The sequence below is a fragment of the Symsagittifera roscoffensis genome, chromosome 8 (assembly GCF_963678635.1).
Source record: "Symsagittifera roscoffensis chromosome 8, txSymRosc1.1, whole genome shotgun sequence".
Lineage (NCBI taxonomy): Eukaryota > Metazoa > Xenacoelomorpha > Acoela > Convolutidae > Symsagittifera > Symsagittifera roscoffensis.
This window is the reverse complement of record NC_087069.1, coordinates 14,884,513-14,900,932: the sequence shown is the minus strand read 5'-3', so window position 1 is coordinate 14,900,932 and position 16,420 is coordinate 14,884,513. Positions and strand designations below refer to the sequence as shown.

The following is a 16,420-nucleotide window of genomic DNA, read 5'->3' as shown; positions in this document are numbered from 1 at the left end:
GCTTCCCGTAATTTTTACCATTAGTCTTTTCTTGCGAGTCTTACCTTTCTAATGGCAATATATTCAAGCAAAAAAAATTCCTGAGAAATAGTTCCAATTTTTGTACGTTTTATTACTTGAGTGAAGCATAAAGAATAAATATGAAAAAGCTAATGAAGAAAAAAAAATTCCTTTAGTCATTCGAAGTGCCCCAATTATGACGTCAGTGATGCCTCCGGATCCCTGGCACAACACAGCTGGAATGCCGTTGATCAACGAGTTGGCGATGTGGTCCAGAGTTCCAACATCACCTCCCAGCACGACCAGGGTCTGAGGGATAGTTTTGGTGTTTTCAAGCAGGGATTTCTCCAGGAGTGGGTTGGAAAGTAGATTTTCAATTGAGGATCTGAAAATAAAAAGTTGAAATATTTTAATTTAAAGATAATCATAATTGAAACTAATTTTGCTACGTTTTAACAACTTAGACTTAAAAACATTTGTGGCGAATATTTCTTCAACCAAAATGTTTTAAATTGATATGTAGAGCAGAGATTGTACAAAATATAATCATTTTTTGGTTTGTTAAATTGAAAAAACGTGGTTTCTTTTTAAAAATTAATTAGTTGTGAAAGTATGAATAAAGCCATTCATTCAAACTCAATATAATTTTAAACTTGAAGCATAAGAATCATAAGAACATAAATTCCCACCTCAGATTGGTTTCCTGGTGCAGTTTTCCCTTCACACCCCCTTGGATGGCAATGAAGTTTGTGAAGAGGGGGTTAAGGGTGAAGGACAGTTTGCCAGTCTGGGCGTCCCAGTCTGGTCTACGCTTCTTCACAAAGTAGGAAAACTTCTGATCCGGACTGAATCTGCAGCAGCGAAAATAAGTTTGAAACGGAAGCCTAGAGTTGCAAATTGATCAATGGAGAGGGACTGGTTCAATGGCATGTGTGTCAAGCAGCATGCTCGTGTAAAAAATACCAGCTGAAGGTCGCTCGCTGGCTAAGCCTTTGCTGACTCAAAGCTTACAACTTGGATGAGAGCGCACTTCGCGAAATATTTAAGTGAGCAAAAAATGACGTTTTAGAAGCAAGTAAAACAAATTGTTTTAAAAAGTATGAGACTTTTGGCTACTTTGTTTCTATCTGAAAGAAAAGGTAAAAAAATAAATGCACGGTAAAAGACGCAAATATTTAGAGACTATACAAGAACATATTTAATAAGATGTTGACATATATTCGATAGTTAAGCAACTATTATACATTTGTTATTTATTAATTTGATTATACATAGTTTTTATTTAGGAATTGTTATTTACTGTTTGGTCAAAATTAATGGTTTTCGATTTTTTTCGGAAATATTCTGTTTCGGATTCTTCAAGAGGATGGGGTAAGTTTCAATTGGTTTAATTATAGGGTACAATGGTATAGGGTAGATTGCTATAAAGTAGAATGTTATGGAACCTTTTTTTGTTGCTGTGGAAAAATCACAGTTCAACTAATCACTTAATTGATCCATTCTTGAATTGAAAAATTATTAGATTTTTTTGCACTTCAAAAAGAGTTCTGATTTTATATCTTTCCAGACAACTTTAACTTTTACCTGCTCATGGGATATTCTGATCCGAAGTACAGCGTGTTGGCGGCATGATTGGATTCGAAGCAGTCCCAGTTCACAATTCCAATCACATCTAATTTCTTCGAACTCAAGCCCATCCAAGCCTGCAACTGGACCTCTGCAATTAGATTTCCAAAAGTTAACCTCAGTCTCACTTCGTAGCCAAAACAAGCAAGGATAGCCGGTTGCTGCACAACTAGCCCACAATGTTCCGACCACAATTTTAAAAAATCATTAAGAAAATTACATGAAAAAGGTTTTTTCTTTTTTTTTCAGATCGATTAGGTTAGTTTTTTTTGTGCTTGATGTGATAAAAAAAAACAATTCAAACGCAATTAAATTTAGTGAATCAAAATTTATAACCAACACTTGTCTTCAAAAAATAAATAATAATAAGAAAAATGGAAAAAATATTCACAAAAGTTTCGATTTTTTTTCTAATACTGCGCACAATGATTTCTGAATCGCAAGCGCTACAAAAGGGCCCAATGAAGCGCTTAAAAATAATTTTTTTTCCTGAAATATCAAGTTTTTTCTATCCTAAATAAATAACGTTTATTTAAATAACTCGCTCGAAATGAAGCTAAAACTCAAACCGTTTTCAAACCTTTTCTATCAAAAAATTTTTTAAGTTCGTTCGAATCACGGCTTGAGGGGCTATATTACAAATTATTTTTGGTTCTATTCCAATCATTATTAGTGGTATCAGATTTTGGCAGGACAACAAAAAAAACTTAAACACTCAAATGCGAAATTTCTTCCTATTTTCAATGGCCAGAAAAACAAAATTAATTGCATAGGGGCAAAATCCAGAATGTTGTGACTGCCTTTCAACAAGTCCATGAGTCAAATTCCTTTTTAAAAAAAGAAACAAAATAGAAAAACAAATGAAAGTTTTGATTTTTCATTCCCTGCCTTTTATCACAAAGTGAAACGGTGTAGTGCATGCGCATTGAAATTTTAACAAGACTGCTCGTATCAGGGCAAAGACTTGAATTTTCCAAATTCCTTTCAAGGTCTAAGGAGTAGTAATAACATGATAAGTTTAAAAGTAAGAAGATAAAATTAAAATTAGAAAAAAATTTATACTTTTTGCGAAAAATGCCCCCACACGTCATTTTAAGTACAAAGTGATAGATTTTGCTTTATGGACAAATCAATTATGGCATATAAGCTTCCTTGATTCAAGTTGGAACCATGTATAATATTGATTAAATATCCGCGTACGCGTTAAAAGCGCCAAAAATATCGCGCGTTAAATGTCACAATTTGGCCAAAATGGCAATCTTTAACCCCATAACTTTACGAAAAATGATCACAGGTGAAATATTTTTTCAAATTTTAGCTCAGGTTATTAATATTTTTTGAATGATATAAGAAAATTCCGTCAAAATGGCTAGTTAAAAAGTCGAAGAAGAAACTCACCCCGAGCACAAACATTCCGTTACTTTCGTTACGAAAGTTGGAACAATAAACATGCACAGTGAAATAGAGTTTGCATGTTTGGCAAATAGTTTTGTTGCAATTTTTAGATTTTTGAAAAAAAAATTTTGACCAGAATTGAAAATTTTTGTGAAAGTCATCAACCACACGCCATATCAAACAAAAAGTGATAGATTTTGCTCCTATTTACAAATCAATTACGGTAAATAAGCTTCCTTTAACCAATTTGGAACAATTTCTACGACGGATTAAATCTCCTCTTACGTGTTAATTGCCCCAAATTAGCCAAAATGACAGTGTCTACACCCCCATAACTTAACGAAAATTGATCACAAGTGAAATAATTTTTCAAATTTAAGCTCAGGACAAATTTAAGCGCCTTTTGAATGATATAATAAAATCCCGTCAAAAATGGCTAGTTAAAAAGACGAAATTTGTCAGAAGAAAAAAAATCACCCCGTGCACAAATATTCCATTACTTTCGTTACGAAAGTCGGAACAATAAGACTAAAAAACTTTTAGTGGGAATATTTTCTGGTTCACAATAATCCACTGCTTACGCGTTAATTGATATAATTTTTCCCAAATCGTCCCAAATTTGCAGCATTCTAAGCCTCATAAGCTTGCAAAAAAATATCCGCAGGCTAAATTTTTTTTGAAAAAAAAATTGAGCACAAAGCATTGATCGCTTTCGTTACTTCAAGAAACTTCGATAACATTATTTTTTGCACTTTTTTGTTTCAAGCTGTCGAACTGTTATAATAGATCATTTTGATGATTTGATGCTTATCAACAATTGTTCCGTTCTTCTTTTATCTGAAATATGTTGTGAAATTAGATGCCATATTTAAAAGCTCTAATTTGATGTGGAGTAAAAAACAACTTCTTCTCTGGTTCTTAGCCGCCAATTCAGAGGCAAACGTTTAATAGAGATTTTCTCAAGCTTTATGACCCAGCTGATGCCCTTAAAAGCTTTAGAAAAAAGGTTCGACCGCCAATCTGACTATGTCCAAAGGCTTTATCATTAAATACGTGAAATATCAAAATAATTGTAAATCAATACAGTCAAAAAAATTTTGTGTTAAATTTTTAAAATTGCACTTTATCAAATCACAAATGCTCTTGCAATACGTTCAATTATAGTGCTTGTGACAGGCATTTAACCATGTAGCTGCATATTTGTTTGATTTAAAAAATTGTGAAGTTTCAAAATATGTAGAAGCGGTCAAACAAGGCTGATGCGAAATTTCGGAAATACACAAAAGGTCATCAATTACCCAATTCAAAACAAAAAAAAGTTCGAGTTCTTGCAGAAACTTGTTCATTCAAACTCAACGTTTTTGATTATTTACCATTTCGCAGTTTGCAGAAACTTGTTCATTCAAACTCAACGTTTTTGTTTATTTACCATTTCGCATAAAAATCATTTTTAGATTTTGTACTGAGTTTCAAAGTTCGGGGAAATCAAAAAGATGATTTTGGTTCCAAATCAAGTAAAATAAGTACTTATAATAATACACGTCCCTTTTTGTCTATATGTGGTCCTTGTTGCTTTTTGTCTGAGTTGACTCAATTTCAGAGCAACAAAATTAAGTTTTTGTTGACCAAAATTTAGTTTCCGGATTCCGTAAGTTTTTTCCGTGAAAATTAAATCAATACTGTAGACATGGGAAGACTGCATAGTATGAAAGCTTCTAAGTTGCTAAAACTTTTCCCGTAAATGATAGCTCTGTAAGTTGCCTGTAGAAAAAACGGCCTTTAAAATGCATAACATAGTAGTTTCATTTTCAATCAACTGTACATAACGCGGGTTGACCTCCATACACCGATAATGCTTATCAGACAATTCCATACATCAAGTGTATGAAAAAAAAGTTGTCATACAATTTTTTTGTAAAATTTCAAAAAATGGTCGAAAAAGATATAAACTAAATTTTAAAGCTGTTTGATTCTAATAAAACAGCCTGGTGATTAAAAAATTTTACATATATAAAACTTTACAAAATCCGTTTTTTGGTTTATAGAAAAATAGCTATCATACAATTTTCATATTAGGAAAAATGCTTATCATAGAGATTTCATACAATTATCTGTACGTATGGAAATGTATAGAATTGTATAGTAATGATTTTGGTCATCCCGGGAAGCTACTAAGATAACATTTGTAATGCATTACTCTGCCAGATGAAATGTTAACCGATAATTCAATTTTACACTTTTGTTGCCAAATATTTTGACTTTTACAAAAACTGATACAGTTATTTGACTTAAATTTGTCATCTATTGTAATATATCACCCCTAGATTTTCCAAAACCTTGAAATCAAACATTCAAAACGTGAACGTTGCAATCGCTAAATTGTGTTTTACGTTTGGCTACAGCAAAAAATTTTTTTTGTTTTTATTTGTCTTCTCCCCCCTTAATACTTCACACTTACTTCGTCACTTACCACCACCTTCCCTCCCCACCACTTACCCTTACATACATTTACCATAGAAATACGTGAAAAATATCCCCGTACACGTACCCCTTAAAATTCACACACACCCTTAGCAAGCCCCCTCCCACACTACAGATATTTACGCCCCCTCCAAAAAAGGGGAGATAGAAGGTTTATGGAGTTACGGCAAGTGAGAGCGGGTAGGTGAGTGGGGTGTAGAAAAAACTGCAGCTTTTTCAGGTAATTTTGTAAAATTTGTAGAAATCATAATCCATTAGAATCCATTATAATCGTTTTTAAATGGGTAATATTCTATTTAAAAAAAAATAATGGGTTTGTATGAATTATAATCGATTGCGTGATCCCAATGCTAATTGATTATAATGCCAACAATTTTGACCACAAAAATCGATTATAATCGATTATTATCCATGGAGCCTCACTGCGGGTAGGTAGAGTCTCCGTTGACTACGGGTGGCAGGAACTTAGACAGAGAGCAAATTTGATGTTACTAATAAAGCAGAAATTAGACATCAATTTTTTTGCTATACAAACTTTTTTGAAGAGTAATTAGAAGAGTGTATATAAAAGAGTGCTTAAATCTAATTGCATATAAAAATATTTATTATAAATGATTTAAAAAATCAAATCCAAATTTTATAAATAATTTTTTTGAATGGCATAAATTATACAGTTGCTACAATGCAAAAAATTCATAGCATTTGATAAATCTCGAACAAAAGTTAATTGTGGTCTTGAAAAGGATTGTAGTCAGTAAACGAAATTCAGTTTTTAAAAACAACACAATTAAGTCTAAATTCCCATAATTGTAGTTTTGCATTGACGTCTTGAATAATTTTGCAATGGCGTAACTTACTATGCCTTTTTTTAAATAAGATGTTGTTCCATACACAGATGCTTTAGAATGTAAATAACGTATCAAGGAAAGGTTTTTAATTTTGGGATCTTGACATCATAATTTTAGGTATTACTATCTAAGTGCGGATGTTTGAAATATCGGATGTTCTCACTATCGGACGTACTATAGCTCCTTGTATACAATTGAAAATCAAAAAGCTAATTGGGGCGTTTTTTTTTCTAAAACAATGAGGACTTTTTATTTTTCTTTTTGAATTGAAATGAGTACAGTTTGAACGCCTGTTTTTGTAAATGCATTGTCAGCCCGGGTTGACCGTCATAGAACAAAAATGCCAATCATACAATTCCATAAATTAAGTCTATGAAAAAATACTAATCATACAAATTTCATACATTTTGCTAAAATGGTGTTGTCGAAATTTTGAAAAGCTTTTCTCTTGTTTTGGCATAAAATTCGGTGTATCGTACTAAATAAAAAACAAAAAATTTTTGTCAAAAAAATTGTTAATCACACAATTTTCATATATGGAAAATGTATGACTAGCCTTTTTGTGATGGTGAGGACGAAAGTGTTTTTGAAATTGCCTCCAAAATTTTTTTGTGTTTTTATTTTCAACCGCAAATTGATTTTCGTACTCAAACAAACATTTTTTGAAAAAAAAAATTTTGCATGCAAAATTTAATTTTTTGTGTGTATAACGTAGTCCTGGATAAACTAATATTGGATTTTTTTCCTTTTCCCCTCATAACTTTTTTCAAAAACGCTTAAAACCCCTCTTTTTTGTATTATATCTTTTTGTACGCCTTGATCAATGTCTGGTTATTTAAAAGATCAAATTTTAGAAATAATCATTTCAGGCTGTTTCCAATGCATTATTAATGCGAGACGCCCAAACCTTTGGTTACTACGTTTGAGTAACCAAGGTTTATGTCATTTGTTTTTGGTTACGAACACAACCAAAAACTTTTGCGAAATTAAAATGTAAAAATTCAATATTTTTGGTTTATGGAAAGATTCTAGTCATAAATTTTCCATTTATGAAAAAATTCTAATCATAGACCTTTCATGCTATTTTCTGTACTTATGAAATTGCATGAAAAGTGTATGACTAGCATTTTTCCGTATATGAAAATTGTTTGACTAGAATTTTTGGTCAACCCGGGAGGCTTAGGAGTTCAGCAATTGTCACTTTACCATAGTTCAGCGGTTTTTTTTGCCGTGAATTTCTGATTACGCAAATTTCATTTGGTCTAAAATTTATCGGTTTATGTAACAAACAAAGGCGGATCTAGGATTTTCTCGAGGGAGGGGGCGGATTTGCAAAAAAAAATTGAAAATTTTTGACGACCTTTTTTTTAGGTCAACCAAATTGATTTTTTGATCTCTCCCAACTCACTATAAAGACTCCACCCCATTTTTAACAAATTTTCTGCGCCGCATGCAAATTTTTGAAAAAAAACAGGCCAAAACAGTTATTTTTAGGCACATTTTGGTTGGAAAATTTTGACTAAACAGTCGCGTTTTTTTGGCGCGCACCCCTCGAAATTAGGCGCTTTTAAAAAGGCGCTTTTAAAAAGTTTTTAGGGTCAGTCAGCCAAAAAGGGATATCTCATAATAGTCCAAATGGGGACCCTTTGCGTCGGCAGGGGGTCGGATCCCTGAGAAAGCGTCCCTCCCCCTAATTCCGCTGGTGGTATCAAAGCATATTTTGAAAGAAAGTTTTTTTTAACGGGTTTCACTCTCTCCATTGAATGGCAGCCACGTTTTTTTTTGTTTTGGAAAATTTAATGGACTTAATCCAATAATTTATGAGATTTTAGAGATCATTCATCACAGAGTAAATCTATTAATAAGACAGTTTTAATTTAAAAAATCTAGCGCTTCCTGGCAAGGGTGTTTGATAACTTCATCTATTTAATTTTTAACTTGACATAGTTGAATTAAATGTCTGAAGTTTTGCCTCTGCCAACTTTTTCAGAATTCCAAAATTTTTTTTTCTTCAAATTCCATCTTTTCTGTCTCTTGAAAACATTGAAATGGTATAAGGTATGTACCGGGTTACCAAATGATTGTGAGCAAAAAAAAAAACAGGTCAAACTCAATGTGTTGGAAAATAGGTGAGTCAATTTTATACCTTTCAGACATTCAGAGACAAGTTTGTCAACTCCGTGCAAACTTCCTCCTCCAATCACCCACACATTACTGCTAGACACTGCTCGGTTGAAATCTGGCTTGAAATATTGAAATTGTTCCGGAGTTACTGGACTTTCGTGCGTTGTCCCGATCACAGAAACTATGAAATCTGGAACCGGGACTTTCCATCGCTCGACCAAAACTTGAACTGGCATGCCAGGGTGTGTGTTGTCGGCTATAATCATCAAGTCGGCGCTTTTGTCTATGCCAGCGGGCTCGTCAACCAGTCGGATTTTGAGGGTCTCGTTCGGGTAGGGTTCGTTAATTAGATGGAAGTCGGGTTTCCATTCCAGACTATCTGCCGCCCATCGGTTAAGCGGGGACAAAATCTAAACGAAGTTTTCGATATCATCAATACACAAAAATTTGCTCTTGGAAACTGTTGCTAGTTCTACGCTGAATCCTTTTGATCATTTGATCTTGTAATATTTGCAATAAGTGTCATTATAGTAACTGCAAAACTCATCAAAAATGTTTGCGGTGAACTCTCATTCAAGATGAGCGGAAATTGCAGAAAAACTGAAAAAATTTCACTCTTGACAAAACAATTGTCTTTTTTACTCACTTTTCCTTGAACTAGAATTTTCGCAAGGCTGGTGCGGCCGGGGAGGGGGTACTAAAAAGGTCCCCGAGTTCCGGAAATGCTTTTAAAAGTAAAAGTCGTAAGTGCTTTGAAAGTCGAAACATACTGTGAGAACCTCGACCCGGGGCTCAAATTATTGTTTTATTTTTCCTAACTCTCCAAATACTGTCAAAAGGCAATGCATCTTACCTTTACGTGTTCATTTTCTGGGAATCCACAACCCTTGCACACCTCTGGGTCTCTGTTATCTGAGTAAAACTTGGCGCAAAACCGGCGTGAAAACTGGTTGTCGGAAAAAAACTGGTACGCTTGTTCAGTCTGTCTTGCTTTGGTTGCAATAGCTGATAAGACTGCTTTCTTCATTAGTATTCGATTGAGCTTCGGTTTAACTTTTTTGCAAGGACTTGTCAAGGAGCTTAATTCTGAACTTTCGACTGGTTCGTGTTCGGATGAACTTTCACAAAGAACATGTTTCACACATTCGACAGTGTTCTCAGTAGGCTCCGCGGGGTAGGAGTCCATTTTGCCGACTGCGAGACAATAATTTGGCCTAAAATAAGATGAAATATGCCGCTAAATTTATCTAAATGGAAGTAATTTGCACCTAAGTAGACTCAATGACACTAAAAATTGACTACCAAAGCCTTTTTTGCAATGAGAAATTATCAAACAGCTCCGGTCATGACGATGTGTGTCTTTCAAGTTAGATTTTGCGACGACTTTTAACATCTGGCAAATAATGTTAATCTTAAGGCAAATCGCCTTTGATACGGTGTCAGGACTAATTGCCCCAGGACAACTGGCCATCTGCCAACTTGCCCTATACTAAATGGGCCAGCAAGTGCTAATGGTAAACTGAACTCGTTTTGAGATAAGAAGGGAAGGAAACTGATTCAAAATTGTTTAAAGTGAGCCTCAAAAATCATCTAAGCCGTAATTTTTGTCAATAAATGCAAAATTGTGGCAATAATCCGCAGTTAACGCTTTTGAAACGAAAAAAAACTAATATTTTTGTTTTGCGTCATTGTTTAAATCTTTTTTGTGCAAAATTACAACTTGACTATTATGAGTCAACTTATTGTCTTGTGGAGCAAGTTAGTGTAAGACAAGATGGGCTGGGACAAGTTGAATTGGGGTAAAATGACAATTAACTTTTGATTCAATGATGAAACAGAAATCACAGACAAAAATTGCCCAAAAAGATTTAGTATTTTTTGAGCGTGGTAAATTCTGAGCAATCAAAGCTTTTAAGTAGGAAATTAAGCGCTACTTCACAACAAAAATTAGGAGCAGAAGGGCGTTTTTAGAACAAAAATGGAGAATATACTTTGATTGAGTATCAATTGGTAGCATGCGTAATTTTAATGAACCCATCGGCAATCGTTTTGCTTTGATGCGCTTACATTCGGCACAAGAGGTATGGTTCGCCTGTATTATTGTTTTTCGCTCCTTCTACTGTCACGAAATGTCCCCAGGTACGAATTGAATACTCGCAAATATTTTTGTATGATAACAGCGGTAAATTACAATTTAACAAGTTCAATTAACTCAACTTGATTGATATCACAGATGATCTCATTTTGTTTACTCTAGAAACGGTAAAATGTTAATTAGGTGAGAGGAGCAAACAATGAGAAAAATTTGATAAGGTTGGTTAAAAGAACTGAAATACTTTATTTCTATCACGTCCGGGGTCAAAGTTCTTGCCTTCATCTTGTAATTTCTTACCAAAAAACCAAAAAAATCAAAAATAGGGTTTTTTTTGTTATACGGCCCATAAAAAGATCTTTTTTGCTATTTTGAAAATATGATCACAAAGCTCGAATCTGATTGATTGAAGTTCATACCAGATAGATTAAATAAGCCTAAGATTTCAATGAAAAAAAAAGCTCAGTTGTTAATCTAATAACCAGGTTTGACCTCCGGGCACAAAATGTTCATCATACAATTTCATCATACAATTTATGAAAGTTGTACGAGAAGCAATTTCTACATCATGAAAAATCCTAATTTCAAAAATTTTTCTTACTTTTGAGCAACATCAGACAAGCTTTTTTTTAAAAAAAAATTTGCATGTGAAGGTTCTACATTTTTGTCAGTATCGTAATCTAGGCTAAATTTTTCTACAAAAGAAACAAAAGTGACTGAAATTCTAAAAGATTTTATTAGGCAAAGAATACTTCAAGTAGTCAAAAAAAATCAGGCCACGATTTTAAATTAAAAAAGATGCCACTAATTTTTTTCTAGCTATATACAAAATTTTAAGGTTTATACTGCTAGTTCTGAGTGAACTATATATTTATATTTTATACAAGTTTGATTTAAAAATTGAGTATCTCTGATATTTCTTCCTCTCAACCAAATGAGTGTATTGTGTTACAAAGTTTTTGGTTTTTGTGTATTCGGACAAAACGCAAAAATTTTTAGCGAAACTTGAAAAATAAAAATTGTTTTATTCATGAAAAAATGCACACCACTTACATTTCACTTATACTTCCTTAATCGTAGAGTTTTTTAAACAATTTTCTGTAGTTGTGGAATTGTACAAAGTTGTATTGTAAAAATTTTTTCATATATGAAAATTGTATGACAAGTATTTTTTGTCTTCTGGTATATTTTGGGCCGCATAATAGAAAAGTTTCAAAATTGATGTTATGTGCTAGTAGTTGGTGTCGTTGTCTCATATTTGAACTGCGCTGTTGGCAACTGTCGACAAATATGGTTTGTTCGGTGATTTGGAAGTCTTTCTAAACCGAAGCGATGACAAAAAAGAATAATTTCTTCTTTACGAGGCCAAACTGCTCACTAGATAGGTGCTCAATTTTGTGTATGTATGTTCCTAGAATCCAAAGACAAGTCTTTATAAATGTTATAGTTTTGTCGAAACAATCATATAAAATGAAAGAACAAAAGAAGAACAAAGGAAGCGTCCTTTGTTAGGAATCCGCTTACAATTCACAAAATGCCCAGTTTAGCCTTGTGATGTGTATTTTTCTAATATCTAACCTGATGAAAGTTAACCAATTGAGGGCAGAGAACAGGTTTGAAAAAAAAATTTCAATTTTTTTGTTTTCACCTCTCTCCCCGCCTTCCTGCAATAAAAACTTTGATCTGAGGAGCCTTGATGATTTTATACAGCTCCTAATTGTTTTTATCAGCTTTATTGAAGGTTAAAGTGTTTTTACATAATTTTATTTCGCTCTGAGAACTTTTAATTGTCTGATAAGAATTTCCATAAAGTAGTTTTTGGAGAGTTTTCTGCATTTATTATTATTTTTTAATTTTCTTACGCAGATTGTTATGCTGATTTTCATAAAACGATCAATTGGCAAGTTTTAGTTTATAAATGATTTGCATTTTTTGCAGTTTCAACTTTTTTATGTTTTCAACATTATGTAACCGAGTTCTAGAAACTACAATGCCTTTTTTGGCTTCATGTACTAAACCGGAGTTTTTTTTTTGATCAAATCATTACCGTTTTGTAAAATAACTTTTAATCTTCTGATAGTCTTTCTTTTTCGGCTGATATTATCTTAATAAAAAATCAATCGACTGTGATCATTGCAGAACAAACATATTTATTTAATTTGGTTTTAGGTAACTCAGCTATGACAAAACTTCTCGTCATCTAAATTTAGATAAATCATCTATATACATTGTTTTCCTTTTAAATGTTTCAGTCAATTTAACCATCTTCATCGACTCCAATAGTCTTTTTGTTTGGTTGTAGGTATAATTTTTGTCCCCAAAAATCAGGGTTGATATTCTTGCAAACAATGTGATTCGAGATCATATAATCTAACAATTTAGTATGTTGGTCCTCCCTTGCCGATCAAGGGAGGTTATCTTGCAAGATCTTGCAAGAATCTTGCGAGAACCTTTTAAAGATGATGCATCTTTTTAAAGTATCTTGCAAGATCTTGCAAAATAACCGCCTTTAAGACAACTTTTTTAAAACAAGATCTTTGAAGATATGATTTTTGTGGGAACAAACAGCGTTACACGCGAAGACAGCGTTTGCTTAGGGGTAAAATTTAAATAATTTTAAAAATTAATCGAAAAAATAAAACCGCATAATATATGAACATAATTTTATATCGTAATTATGTGAAGGAAAAAACACCAAACTAATTGATTCTATTTACTCAAAATTTTGAGAGAAACAACAAAAAACTCAATTTCAATCACTAGAGTTCCAAATCTAGATTAATTATTCCAAAAAAAATCAAAAAATTGTTTGAAATCTCAATTTGAAATGCAAAAATTTTAATCACAACCTGAATCATTTTACACTACTAATGCGGTAAAAATGAGCATATCAAAGAAACGTTTCAAAACTTGTTCAACCTTCTTATCCGAACTTTTTTCTTATCCGAACTCAAAATTCGCTGAAATAAAAACCGAATCTCCATAGTGTTTTTCTGGCGCTCAGAATAAAATTTTGTGAAAAGTTTTCATTGTAGGTTATCTTGCAAAACCGTGCAAGGTAACCTTCCTTGATCAACTAGGGTTCCATTTTCTCGGCAAACTCAATCTTTTTCATGATAATTTGACGGTAAGTTATTGTGACAAAATTGTTTTGATTTTATATTTTTGTTTAGTTTTTGCGCCATGACGTTATCTATAAAATCAGAACATGCAAAGTTCCTTCAAAATTTTCACGACATTTATAATTTGCTGTTTCTTTTTTTGAGATAAAATTTCGAAGCTTTTTTGAAAGTACTACTATTGTTTCTGTCAACGATCTAGCTACATAATTAACCCGTAAAATTATAATCAAGAGTTCGAACCATCCAAGCTTTTTTATTTGATTTCACATTCAACAAATTAAGAGGGAGATTTTTTTATATCCTTGGCTGCTCTGAAAATACGAGTAAAGTAACCAAAAAACTAAATGTAGTTCATAAGCTGGGACAACATAAAAAACTACCCTTTTCCTTGTGGATAAATGATCTTAACGTGTGACCATAATTTCATAATTTCCCTCTGGACTCATAGTTAGACTAGTATAAATTTTTTATTATCTTTTCCTGCTCAAACTTAATTTTTCTTGTTTTAACAATAAGGAATTAAGTTTTTTTAAATGGTGGAATCCCGACTTTAAATAGATTTTGCGCTGTACTTAAAAATGTTTAATTATAATTGTTTAATTTTTTTGTGAAGAAGAAATTTTTAGTTTGCATTTGTAAGTTGAATTGAAGCTTAGGCTTTTTATGGAAACTCAATTTGAATTGAAGCGTAAACTTATTTTCGGAATCTTAAGAAAACCTATATTTTTTCTTCTTGAAGTTTTTTACTTCAATAAATTTTAGGTCAATAAAAAACAATGAAATAAACTATTGCTTAAGATATCTTTAATTCAGTGAAGTTTGAAACAAGAACCAAAATTGGTAACAGTCCATATAACATATATAGATTTTTTGTCGGTGGTTCATATTGAGGTCAGTTATTGCTAGTTCTTCCTTGCTGTTAGAATTAAAATCAGAATCGCAGCCTTTATGTAGAATTGATAATCTTCGATATAAGCTTAATCACAATAACTCGACAAGCAATTAATAGTTTTCAAATTATTGTTTTCAAAAAAAGTCGAGGTTTTTGCTCGTTTTTTAATGAAAGTTTTGTTTTAGAAAAACAAAAAAGTCTCTTGACCTAGTTTTTAAGCGATATTTCAACGGTATGAAGGTTTATCTGAATTTTTGTCAATCAAATTGGGTTTAAAAAATCAAATGTTTTTGAGCGTAAGACCAAAGATAACTGCCTATTTATAATAGAAGTTCTTAAAAAACTTTTGCTCCATAAATTAGCATTATATAATTGGATCTGTTCGAAAATTCTTAAAATGATACAATTTTTCAAATTATTGTCCCAATTTTTGCCCACATGTTAAGCTTAAAATAAACAAAATCTGCAGAAGAATAAGAAAGAGGTAGGATCAGACAATTAAAATCAGGTATCGGTTCGTCCATTTTTCACAAGTTTGATTCTTAGTAAAGCTGCTCCCAAATAGGCCTACTGACAGTTCTTCGTAAGCTTTGACTGATAACAAAACTTTTCGATAAAGATACGAGTTGCTGGTCTGAATATTAGAGTTTGTGAGCGCTGGATTGTAAATGGGTAATTTCGATTATTTTATTGATCCCTAAAATATCAAAAATTCAGATGATTTTTTTAAAACAAAATTGAATCGATATTACTGAAAGGCTGGCTATCAAAATGGCGCTGGCAAAAATGAAGTTTTTTCAACTAATTTAGCCATCAAGAGGTTTTTTTCTGTTTTTGGCCATTTTTTTCACGCAATTTTTAAAGAAAAATATAAGTGTAAATAACTTTCCGTTTATTTCTCATTTTTAAAAAAACTTTGATTCAAGGCTCTGTGCGTCAGCCATATGTTTCGTAATCAAATCGATCCAATTTTTTGGTAAAAATTTTCTTTCTAAAACTTTTTAACAATTAGGGGGATAACCAAAGATATTTTTGCATATGATCTGTTTGGGCAAAAGTCATATAGAAAACAGGAACGTCTAACGATTCCAATTGGTATAAAATTTTTCATCGTTCAGTCCTTCCATCATGCGAATAACAAGGTTCTACATAATACTGATTTGTTTGAGTATAACGACCAAATTCTCAATCAATCTTGAGTTTATTTCTCGAAGTCAAAACGTTAAAACAGCAAAAAGTGCAGAAAAAGATTTGGTGCGCTTTGTTTTCTCCTCTTTGTAATTTGACCTGAAATTTTAATTTTGATCTGAAATCAATGAAAGCATCGTTGCTCGAATAATACTTTAATTTTTTTCAAATACGCGAGAGGTTTATTCGTGGCAAATTATTAGCCCTAATAATCGTTCCAAATTGAGTTGTGGTCATCTACAATTGTTCATAATAATTGCACTCAAATGTTAGCACTTGCATTTGATATTGGCAGTAAGAACTCTATAGTTTATCGAAAAATTTCCAATAAAAATTATTCGAGACCAGTTAAGGGGCAGTCGAAACATTCAGGGTTTTGCCCTGATATAAGAGCAGTCTTGTTACTTTTTACAAGTCCCTTTTGTCGTTTTGGTGTCAAATTGCATTAGAAAAGGTTCCTGATTTTTCATACAGATTATAATTTTGATATCCGTTAAAATAAATAAAGCCCATAAAACGGAAATGCTCAAATACTTGCCATTTTGGGTAGCGACCGCATTTAGTTGAACAAGTTGGCGTGGTAAGTCAGCAAAAGAACAATTCTAGAAATAAATCTGGCAATATATTGTTTGTAGCGAAAGCGAATACTTGC

At 32.5% G+C, this 16,420-nt stretch overlaps 1 protein-coding gene across 1 annotated transcript in view; it reads right to left on the bottom strand.

Annotated features, from left to right (window-relative positions):
* Positions 1-52: 52 nt before the first annotated feature.
* The window catches only part of LOC134853248 (transient receptor potential cation channel subfamily M member 2-like), a 78,830-nt gene continuing 62,462 nt past the window's right edge, over positions 53-16,420 (bottom strand). Inside the window, exons 2-6 of the mRNA XM_063869220.1 lie at positions 9,328-9,688; positions 8,497-8,884; positions 1,585-1,717; positions 690-851; positions 53-385 (exon numbers count right to left, since the gene is read on the bottom strand). Coding sequence (XP_063725290.1) covers positions 64-385; positions 690-851; positions 1,585-1,717; positions 8,497-8,884; positions 9,328-9,660 — 1,338 coding nt within the window. The 5' untranslated portion in view covers positions 9,661-9,688 and the 3' untranslated portion in view covers positions 53-63. The remainder of the gene's footprint in view (positions 386-689; positions 852-1,584; positions 1,718-8,496; positions 8,885-9,327; positions 9,689-16,420) is intronic.